The sequence below is a fragment of the Lepidochelys kempii genome, chromosome 3 (genome assembly GCF_965140265.1).
Source record: "Lepidochelys kempii isolate rLepKem1 chromosome 3, rLepKem1.hap2, whole genome shotgun sequence".
Classification (NCBI taxonomy): domain Eukaryota; kingdom Metazoa; phylum Chordata; order Testudines; family Cheloniidae; genus Lepidochelys; species Lepidochelys kempii.
The window spans coordinates 186,075,696-186,102,337 of record NC_133258.1 but is presented as its reverse complement, the minus strand read 5'-3'; the positions used below and the strand labels follow the sequence as shown (position 1 = coordinate 186,102,337).

General features: G+C 42.6%; 1 protein-coding gene across 3 annotated transcripts in view; it reads right to left on the bottom strand.

Moving 5' to 3' along the window:
- Window positions 1-23,740, bottom strand: part of CFAP36 (cilia and flagella associated protein 36) — a 107,199-nt gene extending 83,459 nt beyond the window's left edge. The window contains exons 1-2 of one of the 3 annotated variants that reach the window (XM_073339335.1): window positions 23,348-23,740; window positions 3,570-3,634 (exon numbers count right to left, since the gene is read on the bottom strand). In XM_073339335.1, coding sequence (XP_073195436.1) covers window positions 3,570-3,634; window positions 23,348-23,462 — 180 coding nt within the window. In that variant the 5' untranslated portion in view covers window positions 23,463-23,740. The remainder of the gene's footprint in view (window positions 1-3,569; window positions 3,635-23,347) is intronic. The other 2 variants (XM_073339332.1, XM_073339334.1) reach the window with 2 other exon arrangements.
- Window positions 23,741-26,642: the final 2,902 nt, after the last annotated feature.

The window sequence follows — 26,642 nt, the reverse complement described above, 5'->3', positions numbered from 1 at the left end:
GCACATAATTTATGAGGAGAGGCTGAAGGAACTGGGATTGTTTAGTCTGCGGAAGAGAAGAATGAGGGGGGATTTGATAGCTGCTTTCAACTACCTGAAAGGGGGTTCCAAAGAGGATGGATCTAGACTGTTCTAGTGGTAGCAGATGACAGAACAAGGAGTAATGGTCTCAAGTTGCAGTGGGGGAGGTTTACGTTGGATATTAGAAAAAACTTTTTCACTGGGAGGGTGGTGAAACACTGGAATGGGTTACCTAGGGAGGTGGTGGAATCTCCTTCCTTAGAAGTTTTTAAGGTCAGGCTTGACAAAGCCCTGTCTGTGATGATTTAGTTGGGGATTCGTCCTGCTTTGAGCAGGGGGTTGGACTAGATGACCTTCTGAGGTCCCTTCCAACCCTGATATTCTATGATTCTAATTGTCATTACGTTATTTTACTGTTGTGATTTTTATTTTTTTACAGTATCTTGATTCATTTGAAAGTCATTGCAATATTATTAAGAAAATTAGTTATAGTGAAAATCTCAGAAACGTGCTGGTATGTAGGACCCTCCAGAAATCCACAGTAGTTTTCAATGCTCATATTAGTGAGTTAATTAGAAGACTTTACCAGAGCTGTTGAACAAAATAGAAGGCATACATCACAGATTCCAGCCATGATTCTGATTGTTATCTTGACTAAATAGTGGATACCAAACTCTCAAGTCGATGAATGCAAGGAGTATTTTAGCTAGAGACTAAGTCAGTGTAATTGAAGAAAATGTGGTAACACATTAAAAAAGATACAGTTTTGTATCAAAGTTTCTTGATAAGAACAATATTTGAATCTAAAATGTGATACAGAACAAGGATATGGAGAAGTATAAATGAAATAGAATCACAGAATCATAGAACATCAGGGTTGGAAGGGACCTCAGGAGGTCATCTAGTCCAACCCCCTGCTCATAAATAGATTAGTTTTTAAGGTTTGTACTTACATATAAAGACCTAAGTGGCCTGGGATCAACTTACTTTTGACACTGCCTCATTTGCAATTAGTGGAAGCACTGACGCTAGCCTTTCACCCGCATATAATAAGACGAGGATTTAGCTCAGTGTTCTGCATAAGGGCTCATGACTTGAGAAAGCCCCCTACCCCTTGTCCAAAATAGTATAGGCTAAAGAACTTTCAAGGCATGTTGTAGGGCCCATTTGTTTTAGCTCACCTCTGAAGAGACATAGAGGGATTAAGGTACAGACCAGTGCATGGGCATGTTAGTATTTGACTGTGTTGTTGATTGGTAAAAGGGGAGGATTGACTGTATTGCATTAGGGTTTTCTAATTTTAAACAACTGACAGGACATTCAGGGTCTGTGTATGGACAATTTTTATTTATTTTAAATTGGAAGAAAAAATAAATATATAAATGTCCAAACAAATTACAAGACAATAATTTAAATGTATGCCTAAAACTAATATATTTTATGTTTATTCATTATGCTTTGTTTGGATTCTGGAGAAACTTCAAAGTCTGGGACTTAAGGAATACAATCTGAATTGATACCATTTGAATACACAGTTACATCATGATTTCTATGTATGTGTGTTTGGGGCATGCCCCACAATGGCTAAATTCAAGAAAAAGATCTTGGATAAAATTAAATGGACCTTAAAAATGGACATCAACATGACACTACCACACTGTGTAGTTGAAGAAGAATAACCTGAACAGGGTTCAAGAAGGCAGTAAAATATAGGCCAACTTCTAATACACTGCCAAATCCTGGTCCCTATTTCAAGACTGAAACAATGGGCTTTGAGCATGGAATTTCTGCTGAGGTGGGAAGAATGGAATACACTCCCAGGCCATAAAGTATGACAAGTTTATGCCGTGCCTGTGTGCCAGGGTATGGGCAATATGGGAATATGCAGAGATGAGTATTTTGGAGAGATACTTGTTCTCTGCTTTAAGAAATTGTTTGAATATTTTTCAAATATTCAAAAATAAAAATAAATTTTAAAATTCAAATTTTGCATGTGGTTAGTTATCAGGGAAGAATCATCACTTTACTAAGATTGGAGAAAAGAGAGCCAGTAAAACAAAACTACAAACAACTGAAACTTGCACACATTCTGATGTAAATTTCCTTTGTCTAATGAATAGACTTTTGCACCACTGTAACTGCCAGGAGTAACAGTCTTGCAAGTGCACAACTGAGTAAGGAAAACACTGTTTTCTTAATTATTTAAATGTCCAATTCCTTACATGCAATCACAACCTCAATAGCTATATGTGATGTTTGAGAGAGGCATTGTGTGTCTTTCTTACTATGACTGAAAGTGCTAGATCTCTTTAAATATCTAGATACATTTATAGAACATGTGGGGAAGGAACCTCTGGTTATGTTACCTTTTATGCCATTGATAAAAGTAGATGTCACAAATAGATCCTGCAAAGTCAATTTAGATTATTACGAAAATGGCTTATGTCCAGCTAAACAGGAGGAATTTCAGAATCCCAATGCATGGTGTACAGAGTAGAGTATTACATCTATTAGGCACTGAGAAACTTTTTTGGAGAGAGCCTATATGGATGAGATGGACTCTACCATAACCAAAGTGAAACAAGATGGTTGGAAATTATATAACTCACCCTCACCTGAAATGCTGTGTTCAGTTCTAGTCACCCTAGCTCAAAAAATAAGGAAGTCAGAGACAGGCTCTGAAAATAATGAGTTATGCAAAGACTTCCAAAACCAAAAAGATTGAAAAGTCTGGTATTTTTTAGTTTACACAAATAAGATGATTCATGAGAGGTAAACAAAATAATAAAGTTTTAAAAGGGTAAATCAGCTCTTCCTACTTCTCCTCTCATAATACAAGAACAAGGAAATATTCAATTAAGTTGAAAGGCAACAAATTTAAAATTAATAAAGAAAATACATACTTCATAATGCATAATTAACTTGTAGAACTCACTGTCACAAGATATCACTAAGGCCAAAAATTTGGTAGGATTCAGAAAAGAATTCTTTATTTACAGAAATAGTGAAGACATACACAGTTACATTAAGTAGAATAAAACTGTTTTTAGACAGTATATGAACCTTCACACTTCAGGGTATAAGTCAACTACTAAGGCTTAGGTTTAGGAAGAAATTTCACCTATGAGTTAGTGGACAAAAATGGAATAACCATGAGGTTCTCACATATTCCCCTGACACATCTGGTACTGGCCACTGTCAGAGACAAGAGACTGGACTAAATGAACTGCTGCTGATCCAATATGCCCATACCTATGCTCCAGATTCCTACACCCTAGCCAGCCCTCTCTCCCCTTTAATCTGCCACTGTGGTTTTTTGAATGTGCAATCATTAGATTTTGTAAATGGTTACTTCCAGTTTTTGTAAAAATTACAAGTGTATGGTTGGTTGCTAGAAGGGGAACAGACTCCTCCCTGGGGCTTGGAAGTTTTGTCAGCATGGTGCGGAATAGTCGGTTGGATTTGGAATACTTCACCTAAAATATTTATTTTTCAATTACAGTACAAATTTCTTATAAGATTAAGTGCAATTGGTGAATAATACTCACCAGAGCTTTGTACTCCTGATGAATCTCTGTATAGGACAACTTGCTTTCTTCTTCATCATCAAAAACTGAAATTAAAAAACAAACAAACTTGACTTTTCTTAAAAATGTATATGTCAATAGTACAAAGAGTATTTCAAATATTGAAATATTAAAGTTAGTGACCTTCAATTAAATGAAGCCCTAATTTAAAAGTAAGATCTACCTATTACAAAAGGTAATATATATTTAACCTCAAGTCACATACGCAGCCATGGCCCCAAGCCATCCAGGGATAGAATGATATACAGGAATATCATAGGTTTCAGAGTAGCAGCCGTGTTAGTCTGTATTCGCAAAAAGAAAAGGAGGACTTGTGGCACCTTAGAGACTAACCAATTTATTAGAGCATAAGCTTTCGTGAGCTACAGCTCACTTCCTCAGATGCATATCGTGGAAACTGCAGCAGGCTTTATATTAGAGCATAAGCTTTCGTGAGCTACAGCTCACTTCCTCAGATGCATGCTGCAGTTTCCACGATATGCATCTGAGGAAGTGAGCTGTAGCTCACGAAAGCTTATGCTCTAATAAATTGGTTAGTCTCTAAGGAATATCATAGTTTTCCAACTGCTAGAAAAATATGTTATGACAGTGGTAAACTGCAGAAAAACCGACAAATTATAAATATTTATTGTATTCAGATACATAACAGTTGGGAAGAGTGAGTTCAATATGCCCAATTTCCAATTTTCAAGAAAACATATGGCATGATTTGCAATACAACTCACATACTGCTTGCTCTAAGACTTTATACAATCATAGAATGATAGAATATCAGGGTTGGAAGGGACCTCTGGAGGCCATCTAGTCCAAGCCCCTGCTCAAAGCAGGACCAATCACCAACTAAATCATCCCAGACAGGGCTTTGTCAAGCCTAACCTTAAAAACCTCTATGGAAGGAGATTCCACCGCCTCCCTAGGTAACCCATTCCAGTGCTTCACCACCCTCCTAGTGAAAAAGTTTTTCCTAATAGCCAACCTAAACCTCCCCCACTGCAACTTGAGACCATTACTCCTTATTCTATCATCTGCTACCACTGAGAACAGTCTAGATCCATCCTCTTTGGAACCCCCTTTCAGGTAGTTGAAAGCAGCTATCAAATCCCCCCTCATTCTTCTCTTCTGCAGACTAAATAATCCCAGTTCCCTCAGCCTCTCCTCAGAAGTCATGTGCTCCAGTCCCCTAATCATTTTTGTTGCCCTCTGCTGGATGCTTTCCAATTTTTCCAAATCCTTCTTGTAGTGTGGACCCATTCTGGACCTGCTCCATGATTTTTCCAGGGACTGATAGAAACCTAGTGCCTTGGATTTGTGGTAACCAGGAGAGGCTTTACATGAATGTCATGTTTGAGAATAGGTGTAGATGTGTTTTGATGAAGCCCAGTTTGAGCCAGTCTTGAATTTAACAAGTTGCGTTGTAGAAAAACCCTTCTCACATAATGCATGTTCTGAAATTTCATCCATCAATACCTCCAAATCTAAGATGAAAATTTATTTTGAAGACTCTGCATTGATAACACTGAATGAGGTATCCTTTTTATCAAACTTAACAATGATTCACTGCTCTTGCACCATGAAGCTATATCTGTGTTGTCATCACACATTCGCACCAATGCTTTTGAACCTTGTCTGAAGGGCTCTGGATCTTATCTGACAAAATGACATCCCCTACCTAATGGAGCATTAACCTGAATATGAAACACTACGGAACAATGTGACTGTCTATACTATTATGTTCACCACTTTTCCAAGACTCTGACAAATTTTGTACAAAGTATACTGTACGAGATTTCATTAGAAAAGTCAATCTGTTAAATAATGTCCAGGTAAAATATGTGTGGCAATACTGTATGTAAAGTTACAAGATTCTACTGTATAACATTGTTATAACATGCCCAAAGTAGAGAAAAGTAGGCCCAAACCAGTTTTTCAGAGACAAAGACAGGCAGACACCTCAGCTAGGTGTTAAAGGGCTATCACCTGCTTAAGCAGCCATTCTCCAGCAACAAGACAGTGTAAACAAGAAATTTACATTTCATCACAGGGCAGTTCAAATCTCATGTCCACAACAGACTGTGTGTCCATGACTCAGCAAAGGATGTTTCTAGCACAATAAATTGAATTATAAAGAGGGGACTTCATTCCTCCTCCCATCCGTCTGCTCATGACATCAATGAATACCTGAAGGACACTGAACTAAGGGGGTGGGTCCTAGGCTGAAAGGAGACCCAGCCTGTAAAATTTACTGCAGCATATGATGAGGAAAACCTTCACTTTGAATTCTGTCAGTTTGTTAAGTTAGCCACTAGATTGCGTTTTAATCTTTTGTAACCAATCCTGATTTATGCATCATCTTGTGATCACTTAAAAATAATCTTATGTAGTTAATAAACTTATTTTATTGTTTTATCTTAACCCTTGTGTTTGGAGTAAAGTGTGTGTGAAACTCCACTTGGGATAACAAGGCTGGTGCATTATCATTTTCCTTTGATGAAATGATGGACTTTCTATGAACCTGTTCTGTTCAAAAGGGTACTGAGCTAAGTTCCCCCTAAGCTGCGCACCTGGGTGGCTGCCCAGCATGCTATCAAATGCCGCACACTTCAGGCACAGCAGTTCAGGTGTCCCCCCCACACTGCCATGCTGCTCCTGCCCTCTGCCTTGGAGCTGCTCCCGGAAGCCTCCTGCTTGCAGCACAGAGCAGGGAGCGAGGGGGCACTGATGTCAGGGTGTCCTCCTCCCCCTGCCCCTATACAGAGCAGGGGGAGGGGACACGACAGGGCCTAGGATGGAGGGAGCTTGCTGGCAGCTGCTGCTGTGTCTGAATGCGCTGATCTACTTAAAAGGGCAGCATATTTAAAGTGAGGTCAGCATACTTAAAGGGGCAACGCGCGTCTCTGTCTCACACACACACACACACACACACTCGTCTTTCACACTCACCTCCCAACACATACTTGTATTATTTTTGTTGTATTATTGTTGTTGTTGTTGTTACTTCTTGATACTTCTCTGAAAGAGTGTTATTTTAGCTTTTGCCTGGTCTATGCATTTCATAATTTTTATTTCTCTCTTACACTTAAATTTAATTCTTTGAGAAGTGAGTTCTAAAATGTCTAACCTGTCCTAACTGCATATTGCATCTAGGTATATTGCATCTAGGTTTTCGGTTTCTACTGATGGTGCACATAACAAAATTCATTCCACACATGGATGAAAAAAAATAGAGGGAACACTGATACTGAGCAATACAAGACACACATTTCTAAGGGACAAGGCTGGGATTAGGAATTTGCAGGCGTCACCCTGTATGTAATTCATGAGTGGCTAGCCAAAGCATTCACATAACATAGCTGGGAGTGATTTTAAATGTTGAAGGCTGTGTGAACAGGCCATGAGTGGATGTTCTGACAGCAAAGCAGCGTAAAAGGCATCCCAGGCTAGAGTAGTAAAGGGACATAGTTGTTCAAAAGTCCAGATTGTACCTTGGAGAATGTGAAAGATAACAGAAGGGTGAAACTATTAGGTTCAAATTCTTCGAAACAGAAATAGTCCTCGTTTGCACAGTACAACTTATCAACCCACATGGGAATAATACACTGCCTCAACTACTACTTGCTACTTGAAGCAGCCATGCATCAAAGTGACTTACTTTGAGCTGTAAAGAGTTTATGGCTTAATTCCATGAGATAACTCTGTATCTACACTGGAAAAAACATGACACGAGTCACTACCTTACTTCAAAGATTCTATGCATCAAGGGGGCTGCTCTGCAAATTTGCTCCGCACTGAAGAAACAGAGAAACAATTCAATGCCTAACCATCAAACTTCAAGCAGCCAGTGTTAATATCATCAGTGATTAGGTATCAAAGATAATGGGTCAGTACATTGGAGGATTGGGCCAAAAGAAATCTGATGAGGTTCAACAAGGACAAGTGCAAAGTCCTGCACTTAGGACGGAAGAAGCCCATGCACCACTACAGGCTGGGGACCGACTGGCTAAGCGGCAGTTCTGCAGAAAAGGACAGTGGGTGAGAAGCTGGATATGAGTCAGCAGTGTGTCCTTGTTACCAAGAAGGCTAACGGCATATTGGGCTGTATTAGTAGGAGCATTGGCATCAAATCGAGGGAAGTGATTATTCCTCTCTATTCGGCACTAGTGAGGCCACATCTGGAGTACTGCATCCAGTTTTGGGACCCCCACTACAGAAAGGATGTGGACAAACTGGAGAGAGTCCAGTGGAAGGCAACAAAAACGTTCAGGGAGCTGGGGCACATGACTTATGAAGAGAGGCTGAGGGAACTGGGATTGTTTAGTCTGCAGAAGAGAAGAGTAAGGGGGCATTTGATAGCAGACTTCAACTACCTGAAGTGGGGTTCCAAAGAGGATGGAGCTCGGCTGTTCTCAGTGGTGGCAGATGACAGAACAAGGAGCAATGGTCTCAAGTTGCAGTGGGGGAGGTCTAGATTGGATATTAGGAAACACTATTTCACTAAGAGAGTGGTGAAGCACTGCAATGGGTTACCTAAGGAGGTGGTGGAATCTCCATCCTTAGAGGTTTTTAAGGCCTGGGTTGACAAAGCCCTGGCTGGGATGATTAAGTTGAGGTTGGTCCTGCTTTGAGCAGGGGGTTGGACTAGATGGCCTCCTGAGGTCTCTGCCAACCCTAATCTTCTATGATTCTAGTATACTCAACAATATCAGCTTTGACTGAGCAGAGGCCTGGTTGAACAGCGTTCCAAACGCAGAGCTTCCATTTTGGGGTGCAGTTCACCAGTCTCAAGCCCTGAAGAATTAAAGCTACTTGCGCCAAGGTGATGAAGTGTATTGATGCTTTAACAAGGAGACTGGAGCTCATTGGTGCTTCAGACTGATGATGCAGTTTTGTATCAGTACCTCTTACCTTAAACTCTATGATCACAGTGTTTCCTACACTTCAAAGATGGTTCTATGTCAACATGTAGATTTCAGATTTGAAGACAGTATTGTGCCAATGTCTTAAATTTCAATTTTCAGAGTAACAGCCATGTTAGTCTGTATTCGCAAAAAGAAAAGGAGTACTTGTGGCACCTTAGAGACTAATCAATTTATTTGAGCATAAGCTTTCGTGAGCCACAGCTCACTTCATCGGATGCATACTGAGGAAAGTGTAGAAGATCGTTTATACACACAAAGAATGAAAAAATACCTCCCCCCACCCCATTGTCCTGCTGGCAATAGCTTATCTAAAGTGATCACTCTCCTTACAATGTGTATGATAATCAAGGTGGGCCATTTCCAGCACAAATCCAGGGTTTAACAAGAACGTCTGCGGGGAGGAGGGGAGTTAGGAAAAAACAAGGGGAAATAGGTTACCTTGCATAATGACTTAGCCACTCCCAGTCTCTATTCAAGCCTAAGTTAATTGTATCCAATTTGCAAATGAATTCCAATTCAACAGTTTCTCGCTGGAGTCTGGATTTGAAGTTTTTTTGTTGAAGAATTGCAACTTCCATGTCTGTAATCGCGTGACCAGAGAGATTGAAGTGTTCTCCGACTGGTTTATGAATAATTCTTGACATCTGATTTGTGTCCATTTATTCTTTTACGTAGCGACTGTCCAATTTGACCAATGTACATGGCAGAGGGGCATTGCTGGCACATGACGGCATATATCACATTGGTGGATGTGCAGGTGAACGAGCCTCTGATAGCGTGGCTGATGTTATTAGGCCCTGTGATGGTGTCCCAGCAGGAGAGTGGGGAGGGGGAAGTATTTTTTCATGCTTTGTGTGTATAAAATATCTTCTACACTTTCCAGAGTATGCATCCGATGAAGTGAGCTATGGCTCACGAAAGCTTATGCTCAAATAAATTGGTTAGTCTCTAAGGTGCCACAAGTACTCCTTAAATTTCAATTACTTCCTGAGTAAAATCCTCATTTAACAGGCAAAGATGCAAAAGCATACTTTACATGTTAGATCAGAAATCCACTTCAAGGTCTCTGAAGCAATCCAGGCTGACATACAGTTTGGATTTACAACAGTCTCATTTGGAGCTTTCAGGAGACACCACTCACCTTAACTTCCATGGTTTCAATGTGTCCTGTGTGAAAAGGCTACTCTATGTTCACAAGAATACTTCAGATTTAGAGGACTGTTCTACACAGAAAAGTTGAACCTCAGTGCTTCCCTGCATCAAAGTCTCCCTACCAGTTAGAGATACAAGACTGCACTTCAGATGTTGGATCAGGCATTCCACTTCAGGGAAGTTGCCTTTCAAGCAATCAAGGCTAAAAACAGTTTGTACTTAAAAGAGTCTCATTTTGAGGCCTCAGAAGATGTGAAGCACTCCACTCTCTCCAGACTCCAGCTTGGGGAAATGCCTTCAGGACAAGAGATGCCCCAATGCAACTCTAAAGCACTCTTCACCTTCAAATATCATTTCAAATTTAATCTAAAAGAGAAAGCAAGAGACAAAAATAAATATGAACTGTCTCCAGGAGCCAAGAGAAGGAGCTGAAGCTAGAAATCAATATCGTCAAATGTCCCTTAAAGGCTATGGATGCACTTAACAGTGAAGGAATATCAACACTCAACGGAAATAAGGTCAACAACCCTGTGATGGGGTGTACATATTCCACACTAGACCAAGTTGGGAAGATGATAACTACCTGCAAAGGGAGCCAGGAAGAGGGCTTGTCCCACCCTAGAGAACTTATGTAGCCTACCAACTGCAGAAAGAAGGTTCCCATCTTGGCTCATGAGGGCAGGTATTTAACCAGGAAAGGGAATAACTGTGTGGGGTGGGCGGGGTCTTAGCTTCTCAGAGAGAAGTATCCTGTTTCTGGGGAAACTTACCAGAGCCAGGCAGCTCTCAGGCTTTTCTCTGAATAGATGGCCTGAAGATCCTGAAATGAGGACTGATTTATTCATGCCAGAGATGGTGTCTTGCCATATTTTCTGGTGCAGATAGCTGTTTGTGCTCCTCCCAATACCAGGAAGAAACAGAGCCAGGAGACTTCCCAGACAAAGATGAGCTTGAGGACCTGGAGAACCTGGGAGACAAATTGCTTTATCCCTGCTAGAAGATGGAACTCTTCACTAGGGACTCTCAGATCAGATGGATTATTTTCCTTTTATTTTGATAATTCAGAATAAAATCATAGAAGTAAGCAAGCATTTCAAGAAAACTGAACAGAACCCCAGAAGAAAGTACCTCTTGGGAACTACAACCTCAGTCAAGGTGACATTACTCTGTTGCACCCTGGACAATAAGATGGAAATATGTGCCCAGCAACAGAGGGACTACCATAATGAGTCTTACACTTATTTATAATAGTTGCAGGTTTACAATAGTTCACACAGACTTTCTGAAATAAAACAGGATCTATATTATTCAGCAACACTGGGTAATGGGGCTTAGGGATATAGCCTTGGGACATTCCTTGCTTGTACTTGAAGCCAGTAAATCCCTCAAGAGTTAATGAAAGAGTTGCTCCCTGCTCCTGTTCTTAGAAGGGAAGAAAGGCTGCTAAACAACAATGTAAGATTTAAATACTGAATTGTGAAGTTATAGAAACTACTAAGAGCTGTTAATAATTAAACTAATACTAAGACTTCTTACAATACTCCCCCCTCCACCCCTCTGGAGTCTATCATACTTCTGACAAGCTAAGATCTGTTCAGAAAAATCCTGGAGTTAAAAGGCAGATTTCATCAAGACTATGGTTGCTTCACTAAATTACAGAATTAAAAAGTCAGATGAACCTGACATTTCATTAGTATTGTACAGCTATAAATAAAGGAGAGTTGCCTAGAAGTACTTCTGAAAGCTTTAGAAATCTCAGACAAGCCTGTAATACATATCGATGCACACAACATACATAAGTGACAAATTATACTTCTAATGGATCTGTGACTACCCCACCATCACTCTGTCCACTAATTAACCTCTGCTGTAATTACAATCAACTTTCCAAACAGCTAGAAAAATGTTATCTCCTCCCACCCTCTCTTCCCAATTTATACTGGCCTGTGTCCCAAGGCAAACCATAGCCTCTTTGGACAAGTGAATGGCTTAAAGTCTTTGTCTACCACACAGAATTAAAAATGAGTGCACATCGCTGTCAGATGCTAATATATCAGACGTTATGAGAGACAAGAGGGAGCTGCAGCTAGAACCTCCAAGGACCGGAGCTGTGCAACATCTTGTATAACAAGATGTAGAATAGTCAGCACTAGGTCAGAGTGCAGGTCACAGTGACAAAAGATACAGAAGCAGTCAGTGCTTCAGCCCTGTTTGTAATGTCTCAGACATATGACATGAAGGTCTGTTATTGAAAAGTTTCATGGATTTCTGTGCCTTATTGACAGAACCAGATCATCAGACCTCATCCATGATGCTTAAATATAGAAGTGTTATCTTAAGTCAGTTTGTTAGCAATGATAAATTTCCCTCCCTTGAACCCTTGTATAGTTGGACATTGACTAAAATTTTCAAATTTAGGTATCTTAAATTAGGCACCAAATCTATATTTCCTCACAAATAAAAGTGCTTTTTCCCCCCCAGGGGGTTGAGCACATCTGAAAAATCTAATGACTTTTATATATGTGCCTAAACATGGATTTAGGTATCCAATGCTGGGCACTAAGTTGAAATGCAAGGTGGGTGAGAAAAGATCTTTTATTGGAACAACTTCTGTTGGTGAGAGAGACAAGCAGTGGTTTCCCTAGGAACTGAAATGGGGGGTGGGGGGTTGTGGTTTTTTTTTCGAATATACAGGAGGATGAGGGCCAATGAGGGGTGAGACCATGAGGGTGAATGTGGGCTGTACGGCACCATAGTAAAAACTGAAAAATGTTTCACAACCATTTTATTAAATTTAACTCATGTTTTAAAATCATCACAGAAATTAAAGCTGGCTACTCAAGCCTACTATGAAGCACATCATCTACATTCTTGTTGGTTTCTTGTAATTTCGCACAACGCTGTTAATGAACTTCTCAAATGCAGTGCATTAATCTTTGGTGGCTTCTTGTGCGTCCAGTACTTCCAGTCCTTCATGATATACTCATGATCAGGCAGAAGGCAACTTCTTTCAGAACTCAAAATTACATTCAATGAGGAAAAAGAACGCTCAGCTTCAGCTATTGTGACTGGGAGTAGCAAGAGATTAATTCCTAATTCTTTCATTCCAGGAGGGAAACATAGCATAAATATTGAGTCAAACCGCTAGTGATGATAAAAGGTTGATGTTAAATCTTCAAACATTCATCGTATGATATTTCACTCTGTGTTCAAATTCTCTATTCTGTCCTGATCACATAGCAGCCCCACTGCTGTAGTGCCTCACTCCACTCAACTGTCGATATTTTATAAGTTTTTAGATGGGGTAAGATCCAAGTTACCCGGGAAAGAATTTTCTGTAGTATCTGGCTGATGAATCTTGCCCATATGCTCAGGGTTTAGCTGATCGCCATATTTGGGGTCGGGAAGGAATTTTCCTCCAGGGCAGATTGGAAGGCCCTGGAGGTTTTTCGCCTTCCTCTGTAGCATGGGGCACGGGTCACTTGCTGGAGGATTCTCTGCTCCTTGAGGTCTTCAAACTACAATTTGAGGACTTCAATAGCACAGATATAGGTGTGAGGTCTTTTTTAGGAGTGGTGGGTGAAATTCTGTGGCCTGCGTTGTGCAGGAGGTCAGACTAGATGATCATGGTGGTCCCTTCTGACCTAAATATCTATGAATCTATGAATCTATAAGACAGGCATCTGTAAAACTATGTAGAGGTTGAGTAGAATCCAGAAGTCGCTGTTGTAGATTTTTAAGAATCTAGTCTGTTTACTTTTTCAGCTGGCTTAACAAACACTTCTTGTCCTCTTCAGTTAAGGATTCAATATAAGTGTCTTCATTAGTCAACTTCAGGACTGAAGTCTTTGCTTCTTCTAGTACGTTTTCAATGGATAGCTCTCTGATTGACCCAAGTGTAGCATCTATTACTGGACAAAGATCTTCTAGTATTGTAGCAGATGACATTGTTTAATGACCCAAGTAGACTTACAAGAGAGAGAATGGCTAAAGTTTTCTCTGAACTTAGTAGCAAAATAGTCCACCAGTCTCACTACTTAGATCAGTCCCATCTCAGTAGATACTTTCCAAAGCCAATAATAACAGTTGCAGTAACTTTAAGACAACAGCCAAGGGTCGTTCAAGAGAAAGCCAGTGGATTTTTCCAGGTTGGACTAATTTCAACTTCAGTGCCAGTATATCTGCTATTTTTTCCAAGATGTTACTCCTTTTGGACTCTTGCTGAAAAAAAGAGTATAACCAAGTAAATATATGGCCTTTTTAATGTCTTTTGAAGATTCTGCAACTCAGACCACTGCTAGTTGGAGTAGATGGCCTCTGCAATGTGTATAGGAGAGATTAAGGTTACGTTTTTCTATAAGCAAATTTGCACTCCACTGTGTCCTCCAGAGAAGTTTGCAGCTCCATCAAATACACAAGCAGCCATCTGTTTGGGGTTCAATTTACAAGCATTTAACTCTTCTAAGAGGTGGGTTGTCCCAGATGCAGCCAGTGTGTCTCCTGGAACCTGAACATCTAGAAGTGCATCTATTGGCCTAGCACTGACATCAAGAAATCACTGTGTGTGTTATAATACTTGATGCCCATTTGCACTGGTGCATTCATCAGCCATGTACTCACATATTTTGGATGTGGTGAAAGAGTTCTTCAATTTTTCAACTGCTGAGTCTTTCACTGTTGCACCACATGCTTCTAACCAATCAGTTAAGTTTCTTGCAGAAAGATAGTGACCATTTGCTGGTCTTATTCAGAATTTGTGTTCAATTTAAGGATTAACAAGTGACAATGCACTTAACATTGGCCTCCAGTTTGTACAGTGTGGTATCTCTTGCTTAAATAGACTGGTTCATAAGGTTTTCTGCCTGGCCATTCAATCCAGAGGCGTGATGTTTTTCACCCTTTTCATGTAGGTTGTCAGTATTGGCTTTGCTGATTGGTTTGGCAAACCAAACTCCTCTACTTTTACTACATAAATCCATCATACTCCCACATCTTGAATACTGTATGCAGTTCTGGCCACCCCATCACAAAAAAGATATATTGGAATTGAAAAAGATACAAAGAAGGGCAACTAAAATGATTAGGGGTATGGAACAGATTCCATATGAGGAGAGATTAAAAAGACTGGGATTTTCAGCTTGGAAAAGAAACGACTAAGAGGGGATACAACAGCAGACTATAAAATCTCGACTGATATGGAGAAAGTGTATAAGGAAATGTCACTTACCCCTTCACTTAACACAAGAACTAGGAGTCACCCAATAAAATTAATAGGCAGCAACTTTAAAACAAACAAAAGGAAGTAATTCTTCACACAACGCACAGTCAACCTATGGAACTTTTTGCTAGGTGATGTTGTGAAGGCCAGAACTATAGCAGGGTTCAAAAAAGAACTAGATAAGTTCACGGAGGATAAGTCCATCAATGGCTATTAGCCGGATGGGCAGGGATGCAACATCATGCTCTGAGAGTCCTAGCCTCTGTTCACCAGGAGGCAGGAGTGGACAATAGGGGATGGATCACTCAATGATTGCCAGTTCATAGAATCATAGAATCATAGAATATCAGGGTTGGAAGGGACCCCAGAAGGTCATCTAGTCCAACCCCCTGCTCAAAGCAGGACCAATTCCCAGTTAAATCATCCCAGCCAGGGCTTTGTCAAGCCTGACCTTAAAAACCTCTAAGGAAGGAGATTCTACCACCTCCCTAGGTAACGCATTCCAGTGTTTCACCACCCTCTTAGTGAAAAAGTTTTTCCTAATATCCAATCTAAACCTCCCCCACTGCAACAGTTCATTCCCTTTGAAGCACCTGGCATTGGCAACTGTCGGAAGACAGTATACCGGGCTAGGTGGACCATTGGTCTGACCCAATATGGCAGTTCTTATGAAAAAATGTATTAGAATATAATAATAAAAATGTTTAGTACAGAAACTCCCCAAGATAACAACTTCTTAAGATAGCGATGATGTGAGATAATGACCTCGGAAAATAATACATTTTAAAAATCTTGGCCTACTAGGAAATGTATATTTATATACCTTTCCCAGTCACAAATCTAGCACTCTGGAGCAAAGTCACTAACACATAGTCCAACAAACAAATATCCCTTTCACGTGCCACTCCCTTTTCCCTCCAACACACGCCACTCATAGCTTTTGTCCTTGCTCATTGGAGACCCTAAGTTCAGAGGTGCTTTCATATGAATTCATCTCCCACGCTGGGGATACGAGGGAGAAGGCACCTTGCCAATTCCTCCAGCTGCTCGCCACTCACACCAGCCACTTGCTCTGGCCACCACTGTTTGTCGTGCCACCACTCCATCATTGATGGCTCTGAGCCATCATCTTCTGCTGCCACCTGCCACTGTGACCTTTGTGAGTTGGTCTCTTGAGGTTGAACCCAGCTCTCAGTGATTTCAGCTCTCAGTGGGAGAACCTCACTGCTAGTGCAGGCTGGGCAGCCTCTTCCACAGAAACACTGTCCTGCAGCAGGTCTAAGCACTTAGACCTGATCATCAGGGAATGGATGGCCAGGATCCCCTGGGGGACTAACTTGAAGGGGAAAGGAGTCCAGGAGAGCTGGCTGTATTTCAAGGAATCCCTGTTGAGGTTACAGGGACAAACCATCCCGATGAGTCGAAAGAATAGTAAATATGGCAGGCGACCAGCTTGGCTTAATGGTGAAATCCTAGCGGATCTTAAACATAAAAAAGAAGCTTACAAGAAGTGGAAGGTTGGACATATGACCAGGGAAGAATATAAAAATATTGCTCGGGCATGTAGGAATGTTATCAGGAGGGCCAAATCGCACCTGGAGCTGCAGCTAGCCAGAGATGTCAAGAGTAACAAGAAGGGTTTCTTCAGGTATGTTGGCAACAAGAAGGAAGCCAAGGAATGTGTGGGCCCCTTACTGAATGAGGGAGGCAACCTAGTGACAGAGGATGTGGAAAAAGCTAATGTACTCAATGCTTTTTTTGCCTCTGTCTTCACTAACAAGGTCAGCTCCCAGACTGCTGCGCTGGGCATCACAAAATGCGGAAGAGATGGCCAGCCCTCTGTGGAGATAGAGGCGGTTAGGGACTATTTCGAAAAGCTGGACGTGCACAAGTCCATGGGGCCGGACGAGTTGCATCCGAGAGTGCTGAAGGAATTGGCGGCTGTGATTGCAGAGCCACTGGCCATTATCTTTGAAAACTCGTGGCGAACCGGGGAAGTCCCGGATGACTGGAAAAAGGCTAATGTAGTGCCAATCTTTAAAAAAGGGAAGAAGGAAGATCCTGGGAACTACAGGTCAGTCAGCCTCACCTCAGTCCCTGGAAAAATCATGGAGCAGGTCCTCAAAGAATCAATCCTGAAGCACTTGCATGAGAGGAAAGTGATCAGGAACAGCCAGCATGGATTCACCAAGGGAAGGTCATGCCTGACTAATCTAATCGCCTTTTATGATGAGATTACTGGTTCTGTGGATGAAGGGAAAGCAGTGGATGTATTGTTTCTTGACTTTAGCAAAGCTTTTGACACGGTCTCCCATAGTATTCTTGTCAGCAAGTTAAGGAAGTATGGGCTGGATGAATGCACTATAAGGTGGGTAGAAAGCTGGCTAGATTGTCGGGCTCAACGGGTAGTGATCAATGGCTCCATGTCTAGTTGGCAGCCGGTATCAAGTGGAGTGCCCCAAGGGTCGGTCCTGGGGCCGGTTTTATTCAATATCTTCATAAATGATCTGGAGGATGGTGTGGATTGCACTCTCAGCAAATTTGCGGATGATACTAAACTGGGAGGAGTGGTAGATACGCTGGAGGGGAGGGATAGGATACAGAAGGACCTAGACCAATTGGAAGATTGGGCCAAAAGGAATCTGATGAGGTTCAATAAGGATAAGTGCAGGGTCCTGCACTTAGGACGGAAGAACCCAATGCACAGCTACAGACTAGGGACCGAATGGCTAGGCAGCAGTTCTGCGGAAAAGGACCTAGGGGTGACAGTGGACGAGAAGCTGGATATGAGTCAGCAGTGTGCCCTTGTTGCCAAGAAGGCCAATGGCATTTTGGGATGTATAAGTAGGGGCATAGCGAGCAGATCGAGGGACGTGATCGTTCCCCTCTATTCGACATTGGTGAGGCCTCATCTGGAGTACTGTGTCCAGTTTTGGGCCCCACACTTCAAGAAGGATGTGGATAAATTGGAGAGAGTCCAGCGAAGGGCAACAAAAATGATTAGGGGACTGGAACACATGACTTATGAGGAGAGGCTGAGGGAGCTGGGATTGTTTAGCCTGCAGAAGAGAAGAATGAGGGGGGATTTGATAGCTGCTTTCAACTACCTGAAAGGGGGTTCCAAAAAGGATGGCTCTAGACTGTTCTCAATGGTAGCAGATGACAGAACGAGGAGTAATGGTCTCAAGTTGCAGTGGGGGAGGTTTAGATTGGATATTAGGAAAAACTTTTTCACTAAGAGGGTGGTGAAACACTGGAATGCGTTACCTAGGGAGGTGGTAGAATCTCCTTCCTTAGAGGTTTTTAAGGTCAGGCTTGACAAAGCCCTGGCTGGGATGATTTAACTGGGAATTGGTCCTGCTTTGAGCAGGGGGTTGGACTAGATGACCTTCTGGGGTCCCTTCCAACCCTGATATTCTATGATTCTATGATTCTATGATCAGTGATTTCAGCTCTACTGAACACTTAAAAAAACAAAAGACTATGGAGCCTAATCAGCTCTATCTTTCAATTGGGGAGGGGGCAAAAGAAATAATGCCTGTGACTCTTAGGCAGAGCCCACACCACCAAGCAAAGCACATCCCCCATGCTCCATCTTTCTCTCTACTGGGATCTAACATCCAAACCCACTCCATAGCAACTGCAGTTCAGTTGAGGTTGACCCCATGCTTAATTTGTAATGAAAGAGATGCCGGGGCTCAAGCAATTAGTTACCGGGGTTCAAGCAATTTTTTTACTTTCATAACTGATGGGGCAAGCCCAGAGGTCCCAGGGCTATTAAGTGCCAAGCCTAGATGTGTCAGGGCTCAGCCCTGGCAAGACCTGGCACAAATTAAGCACTGAGGGTGACCCCCTCAGTCAAGACAGGCTCAGTACAGTTCTGCTGCCCTTTACTCATACAATAAGGATAACAACATTTCATTACTACTGCAATCAATACTAAAGTGATTTGTAACTCAACATCAGCCAAAATTGATCACTTGAGCAACACAGCTCTGTCTGATAGATATCTAGGCACAGTAGGTGTTTGTATGTAAATACACAAATGCACACTGGAAAACATAATCCCAACTATATGTATAAAATGATGTGGTCTAAATTAGCTGTTACCACTCTACAAAGAAACCTTGGCGTCATTGAGGATAGTTCTCTGAAAACATGCACTCAATGTGCAGCGGCAGTCAAAAAAGCAAACAGAATGTTGGGAATCATTAACAAAGGGATAGATAATAAGACAGAAAATATCATACCGCCTCTATATCAATCCATGGTATGCCCACATCTTGAATACTGCATGCAGATTTGGTCACCCCATCTCAAAAATGATATATTGGAATTGGAAATGGTACAGAAAAGGGCAACAAAAATAACTAGGGGTATGGAATGTCTTCTGTATGAGGAGAGATTAATAAGACTGGGACTTTTTAGCTTGGACAAGAGACAACTAAGGGAGGATATGATAGAGGTCTATAGCATCATGACTGGTGTAGAGAAAGTAAACAAGGAAGTGGTATTTACCCCTTCTCATAACATAAGAACTAGGGGTCACCAAATGAAATGAATAGGCAGCAGGTTTAAAACAAACAAAAGGAAATATTTCTTCACACAGTGCACAGTCAACCTGTGGAACTCCTTAACAGAGGATATTGTGAAGGCCAAGATTATAACAGGGTTCAAAAACGACCTAGATAAATTCATGGAGGATAGGTCCATCCATGGCTATTAGCCAGGATGGGCAGGGATGGTGTCCCTAGCCTCTGTTTGCCAGAAGCTGGGAATGGGAGACAGGGGATGGATCACTTGATGACTGCCTGTTCTGTTCATTCCCTCTGGGGCACCTGGCATTGGCCACTGTCGGAAGACAGGATACTGGGCTAGATGTACCTTTGGTCTGACCCAGTTGTGACGCTGCACTCCATAACGTTTTACGGAAATATGCTTATGAGTGTGAATATAATGTAACTGGAATATGCTTATGCAAAAGGTCTCTTGTAAGGTATCATTACAAAGCTTATAATCTACTGAATATATTCCTCCTATTTGTATGCATGTATCATTCTTGTATCTGAAAGCAGAAATATGAAGTATAACTCTGAGGTCCTATTGTAATTATGCAAAGTGTGGGCCATTAATGGTGGTTTAGAAGTTTGATGGCTCCCATTGACTAGGACAATTGGTTGTAAATGGTCTATTTACTTGCAAACCTTCCTGGGTGTGGGCAGGCCAGCCCGTGGGAAATGAAAAATGAGGTGTTACAGTGACATGGGACCATGTCACCTGATACTGGAATCCATCTTAAATCTGGTACTTTTCCATTTAGAAGGAGGGGTAGGGACCCAGAGAGACAAAAGATTCCCGCCTTGTGCCAAAGCTATAAAAGGGGGTGGAACAGAACAAAGAGGCTGCCAGTCATGAGAACACACCTGTTTTCCACCTAAGATGTCTGCTGGAACTAACAAGGACTGTACTGGGAAAAAGATTGGGCCCTGACCAGGAAGGCGTCTAGTCTGTGAAAGAAACTTATTGGAACATCTCTGAGGGTAAGATTTTACCTGTAATCAGTTTCTTAATGCATTAGGCTTAGACTTGCATGTTTTTGCTTTATTTTGCTTGGTAACTGACTTTGTTCTGTCTGTTATTACTTGAAACCACTTAAATCCTACTTTTTATATTTGATAAAATCACTTTTGTTTATTAGTAAACCCTGAGTAAGTGATTAATACCTGGGGGAGCAAACACCTGTGCATCTCTCTCTATCAGTGTTATACAGGGTGGACAATTTATGAGTTTACCCTGTATAAGCTTTATACAGAGTAAAACGGATTTATTTGGGGTTTAGATCCCATTGGAAACTGGGTGTCTGGGTGCTGGAGATAGGTGACCTGCTGAACAGTCTTTAGTCAAAGTCTGTAGCTTTGGGGGCATGGACCAGAACTGGATCTGTGTTGCAGCAGGCTAGCATGTCTGACTCAACAAAGCAGGGTTCTGGAGTCCCAAACTGGCAGGGAAAATGGGCTCAGGGGTAATCTCAGCACGTCAGGTGACCGTCCCAAGGGGGTCTCTGTTACCGAACCTGTCATACCAGTATGGCCGTTCTTATGTTCAGTCTGGTCCTGAAGCCTTCCCTCTCCACCCCTTGGCTCATCACTAGCTATCAGGGGAGAGCTCACAATTTGCTTACAAATCACAATTTGAAATTATTAGGTTAGCCAACATTGCCAAAAAGAATACACTGCCATTGTCATAAAAAACAACAGCTGTGTGAGGAAGCTAATCTTTGTTCATATTTTCAAACCTATTATGCTTTTTCAGGTACAAGTATTTTATCATATACTGTATGTGCTTTTAAAGTGTGTATTAATGTTTCAATTTCAATTCAAATTTCCAACCAAATACTAAATTGGCAACACTTCATGTAACTAGTTGACCACTGGGGGACTGATGGAGAAATTCAGGGCGGAGGTACAAGCTTTCAAACCACACAGAGCTCTTCTTCAGGTATGGGAAAGGTACTCCCTCTGTCACAGCAACATGCAAGGTGGAACAGATTGTTCAGCATACGTAGTTAGCACATACATTCAAGGCAGAGTGGCCCATTAACACCTCTGAAGTCATAGGACAAAAAGAGGGGGTTAGCAGGTTACAGACTGTTGTAATAAACCACAAATCCAGTATCTCTGTTCAAAGTCCTTGATTTTTAAGCCATGTCTACACTACCACTTATGTCGGCAAAACTTATATCGCTAGGTGGTGTGAAAAAAAAACACACCACAAGCAATGTAAGTTTCGCTGGCATAAGTAGTAGTATGCACAGCTACTGCCTCTCATTGGGGGTGGTTTAATTATGTTGATGGGACAGCTCTCTCCCATTGGCACAGAGCGGCTGCAAGAGAGATCTTATATCGGTGCAGCTGCATCGGTACATCTGTGCCGCTGTAAGGTCTCTAGTGTAGACATAGCCTTAGTGTCTAGCAGAGGAATGAATTTAAGCTTCCAGGCTCACCTTCTGAAACTGTTATGCAGATTTTCTTTAAGGATGAGGACTGACAGGTCAGAAAAGTGATTGCTTTGTGAGAAGTGTTCACCCTCAAAGCAATACCATACCACTAAAATCTTTATACCCCACAATCACTTATTTATATAAACTTTAGATTAAAGAAAATTTTGAATAATAATAATTAGCATTTCTAGAAGTCATTTACTAGACAGTAAATGACCTGTTCATTCCTTGTACTGAATCAGTAAATTATCTGTCAATTACTGGAAATTACATTTTCCAAGAGCAAAACAATAGATATAAAATGCTTTAATGCATTTGTTAATAATGTAAAACCTGCAAAGAGTAATAAAACCTTTCTTTAGTGTCTGTAACAGTCCCAAAAACCTTAACTCCTGCCAAACTACTTTCATGAACTCCTGACTCTAACATGCACAATTAAAAGTCCTGCTAATTATCAATTATTAAAGCAACTCCATTGACCTTTCATAAATGTCAAGACCGTTCTAAGCTTTACAATGAAGAACTTCACTAAGTATGTCTCCATGGGACACTTAAAATTTCCATCTTTATTTGATACTATCCCGTGTTGAGCATAAGCTTTCATGAGCTACAGCTCACTTCATCAGATCCTCAAATAAATTTGTTAGTCTCTAGGGTGCAACAAGTACTCCTTTTCTTTTTGTGAATACAGACTAACACAGCTGCTACTCTGAAATCTATCCCCTGTTGGAGGCACAGCACTGAGTCACTAGAAAGTAAGACTAGCAGAGCACAGATCTAAGGACCAGCTTAATGCTTTCTGAGAAGCCCTTGGGAGAAGGATGGTGCCTGACACGCAGGCAGGTCTCGCCCCCACGGAACGAGTCCGGCACATTTGCAGGCCAGATCCCAGGGCACTAACCGGCGGCCTTGTAACCAGCCTCGGCAGAGAGGCCACGCCCCGAGTAGCCGTGGTGACTGCGCTTGGGGGAGCTGGCGCTGCTACTGCGGGCCGAGAGGTCCCGCGCTCCAGAGAAGTTATAAAAGCTTTATTTACAGGGCAGTGTCTTCACAGAGGCTTGGAAGCAGCATCCCCAGCCCTGCTCCAGCAGAGGTAATGGGTTGTAAAGTCCAGCTTCTCCATGCTAAATCCAGAAGGGGAATCTAGGCCTGGAACAGGGGGCGGTAGATGCACCTGCCCTCGCTTTCTAGGGTGCAAGCCGGCGCCGACGAGAAGGAGCTAGGGGAGGGGCACAACGGTACCCTCAGCTCAGGGTCCCCGAGACCGCTTTAGCTTCTCTCTCAATAAACAGAAAGGGGGGCAGCGCGCACGATGAGCCGGGGCCCGAATGTCTCTCAACGGGCCTAGCAACGCCCTTCTCCCCAGTGAGCCCCTGCCACAGCGCTTTTTGAGGGGAAGGAGGGAGGCTCTGCCGCTCCAGCCCCGGGAGGGTCCCCGCCCCCTGCCTCTCACCCGCGCACTTCTGCTCCATGAACTCCAGGATGGGGATGGACCAGGCAGGCCCGCGCAGGAAGCCGGCGATGCTGTCAACCACCCACTCCACGTCCGCCTCGCCCTCCGCCGCCATCGGGGCGAGTCTGGGCCGCCGCCGACTGCCCTCGCACAAGCTCCGGGGGAACACAGGAAGGCCCGGGTAGAGTTACGGCGGCGGTTGGGGCTTCGTTAGGTCACTGTCGCAGCGGTCGTCACACAGGGAGCGCGCGCTCCGCTGAGCGTTCGATCCCGTCGCGCGCTTTCTTCCTAGTGTTACGCAGGTGTAAAGCGCGCGACAGCAGCGTCACTGTGGCACGGTCCAGGTGAGACACAGGCGCCGGCGGACAGAATGTTGGGCGGGGCCGCGCCTCAGGACCCGGAGCGCACTGGAAGCAGCCGGGGCGGTCTCTGGCTGCGAGGCCACGCGCTGGCGCTGGGGGCGCGCGGGAGCGGAGGAGAGTTGACCCCGTGGGCCGTTCTGGTCCTGGTGCTGCTCCTGGACTGTAAGAACAGCCATGCGAGGGTGGGCCGCCCTGCTTTCTCCGAAAGTTCTGCCCCTGGAGCTCCGCAGCGGCCCTCGCTTCCCGGGCCAGGGGTTTCCCCCTGTCCTCACAGGCTCTTCTGCGGCTGGCTTGAACAATCCCTGAGCACCTGGCTGAGGGAGCTGCAGCAGGGTAATTACACCAGGCAACCCCCAGCATGTTGGTATAGTATGGCATGCAATGGACCAGTGCACTGTACCCAGTGAAGAGGTGAGCCACAGCAGGTCATTACTGTGGGGAGAGGTGTCTCTGTGTGGTAGCTAGAGGCTAGTGCAAACATTCCCAGAATTATAGAGACAGGCCTGGGCCCCAAATACTCTGATGTCCTGTTTACCTCTTCCCAGAGCTCTGAGACCTGTTTGCATCCTGATTTCACAAATGCTGTGGCAGAGTAGCAGCAATCAGCTGTCCCCAGGTTACCCATGAGATGATTTTTTTAAAGAGAGTTTTCTTATATTGCATATTAGTTTAACCAATATAACTTCTTGGACTTTAAAATACCCATTTTTATGCTTTTGGGAGAAATTACAAAAGCGGAGATGGAGATCATCTGGAAAATCTGGTTCATATAAATGAATTGACCTCTGACCCCAGTACTGTGCTACTTTCCCATGCTGTTCCAGAATTTTCATGAAAATGGCTGTGTGCAAGTAGGCGTACACAGGAGGACATCAAGTAACTGTAGGGAGATATGTTCTGTCTCTACCGTGTTGCCTAAAATCCATCTAATGCATTTTAATTATAAATGGCTTTTTTTACCACAGCACATTGTGAAAGGTCAGAATTGACAACCTTGATGCAAGCTACCCAACAATGACTACAGTGTTGATAAGTAGCCATTATGTAGGGGACATTAATCAAAGCCCTCAAATAAGTAACAGATTGAAAAGCTGAATTCCTTTAAAACTGGAAACAAAGTTCCATCCAACCCTATTATGTTGATATTACACAGAGATTAACATAACTAAACCTGGCAAAATAATCAGAGACAAATCTATCTGCCCACATTTCAAATGATGAAAAAACTAATAGGCAAGTGAGAAAAAGTAGAATTTTGTAAGGCTCGTAACTGTTATGCTGTCAGATGTTGCATGCTAAATAACTGGTCCCAGAAGAGACCATTTCAGGAATGGAAGACTCTGCTGAGAAAACTGAATTAGGCCAGGTCTATGCTACAGACATATAGCAGTATAGCTATGTTGCTATGGGGTGTGAAAAGTCCATACCTCTGAGCGATATAGTTATACTGAACTTAACCCCTGTGTAAACAGTGCTATGTCAACGGGAGAGCTTCTCCCGCCGACAAAGCCACCATCTCTTGGGAAGGTAAATTAACTACACAGACAGGAAAGCTTTCCCATTGACATAGGATTGTCTTCACTTAAGTACTTTATCAGTGTAGTTGTGCCGATGGAGCATTTTAAGCGTAGACCTGCCCTTAGTTTAACATCTAGCTAAACTATCCAGCCAAATGATCAAAGGAGGAGCACTCACATTGTCTGCTTTTTGTGTCCTGGCTGAAGTATACTAAATATGTTTATATTCTTTAAATTTGCACAGTGGAGTCTGTACATGCTTATGGGTTAAATATTGCTCACATTAGTTAGTGGGAGTCTTATTGTCTTAAATGAAAGCAAGAGTTAGGCCCTACTGAATAAGATATTTTTGTTACAGTTTGTAGTCATCTTTACTTTATATATATTATATATATCTTTTTCACATTTTCTACATCAATATGGCAGACAGTGGCCAACACTGGAGAAAGGTATAATATTATGGGTATTCTATTGTAACATCAGGGGTATCCAAAAGAGTGAGCCAAACCCACACTATCTACAAATCAAAACTCTTAATGCAGCCAGAGGACTAACACATAGTAGCACTTAGAGCTGGCAACAGTCAGCAACACCCATTGAAAGACATTTTGTTTCAGTCTAGTCCCACCAGCCTCTCTCGAACCACATCCACCTGCAACCCAACTAATGCCCCATTTCAGATATATTTGTCACTATGATCTACTGTCCTCTCAATAGAAGCAGTCATTCCATGTCTGTAGATAGGCAAACCCCTTAGAACCCGTACAACATCAACAAGCCTTGGATGTCCTGCATATCCTTTGCGGTCAGCCTCAGGGTTAGGTATTGCACTCTGGTTGTCCATTTGCAGCATCACAATAGAAATGATCCTGGATTTCACAAAGGCCTTCTGATGAGATGGGCAGAGGACTGTGCATGAGAGGGAACCCGCATCCAGGTAAGAAACTCTCCTTACTGTGTGATACCTTTTGTTTCTGCCATCTTTTTGTATCTTTTCTTCTCCTTCTCTCTTGCATCAACCTTTTTCTTTATTATTTTAACTTTACTATGTGTTTACACACAGTTCTTGGTAAATCTTCTATTGTTGGACTCTCACCAGTCTGTTGTTTGTGTCCCACTCTAGGTCTGAGTACGCTGCAGCACTGTTTTTTCATTTAGCCTTTGTGACCCAGAAACCTCTTAGTGCCAACTGGCAAGAGGCAAAGAGTGGGTGCATAGGGGCAGGGATCTCCGGAGTCTGATATGTACATTTGAGCTCCCCAAAGAATGCCATGTGAGGTCTCTTATCAAAGCCTGTGTAAGGATAGGGCCTTTGTCTGTAGCCATATTCATAGAATATGAATCATAGAATATCAGGGTTGGAAGGGACCTCAGGAGGTCATCTAGTCCAACCCCCTGCTCAAAGCAGGACCAATC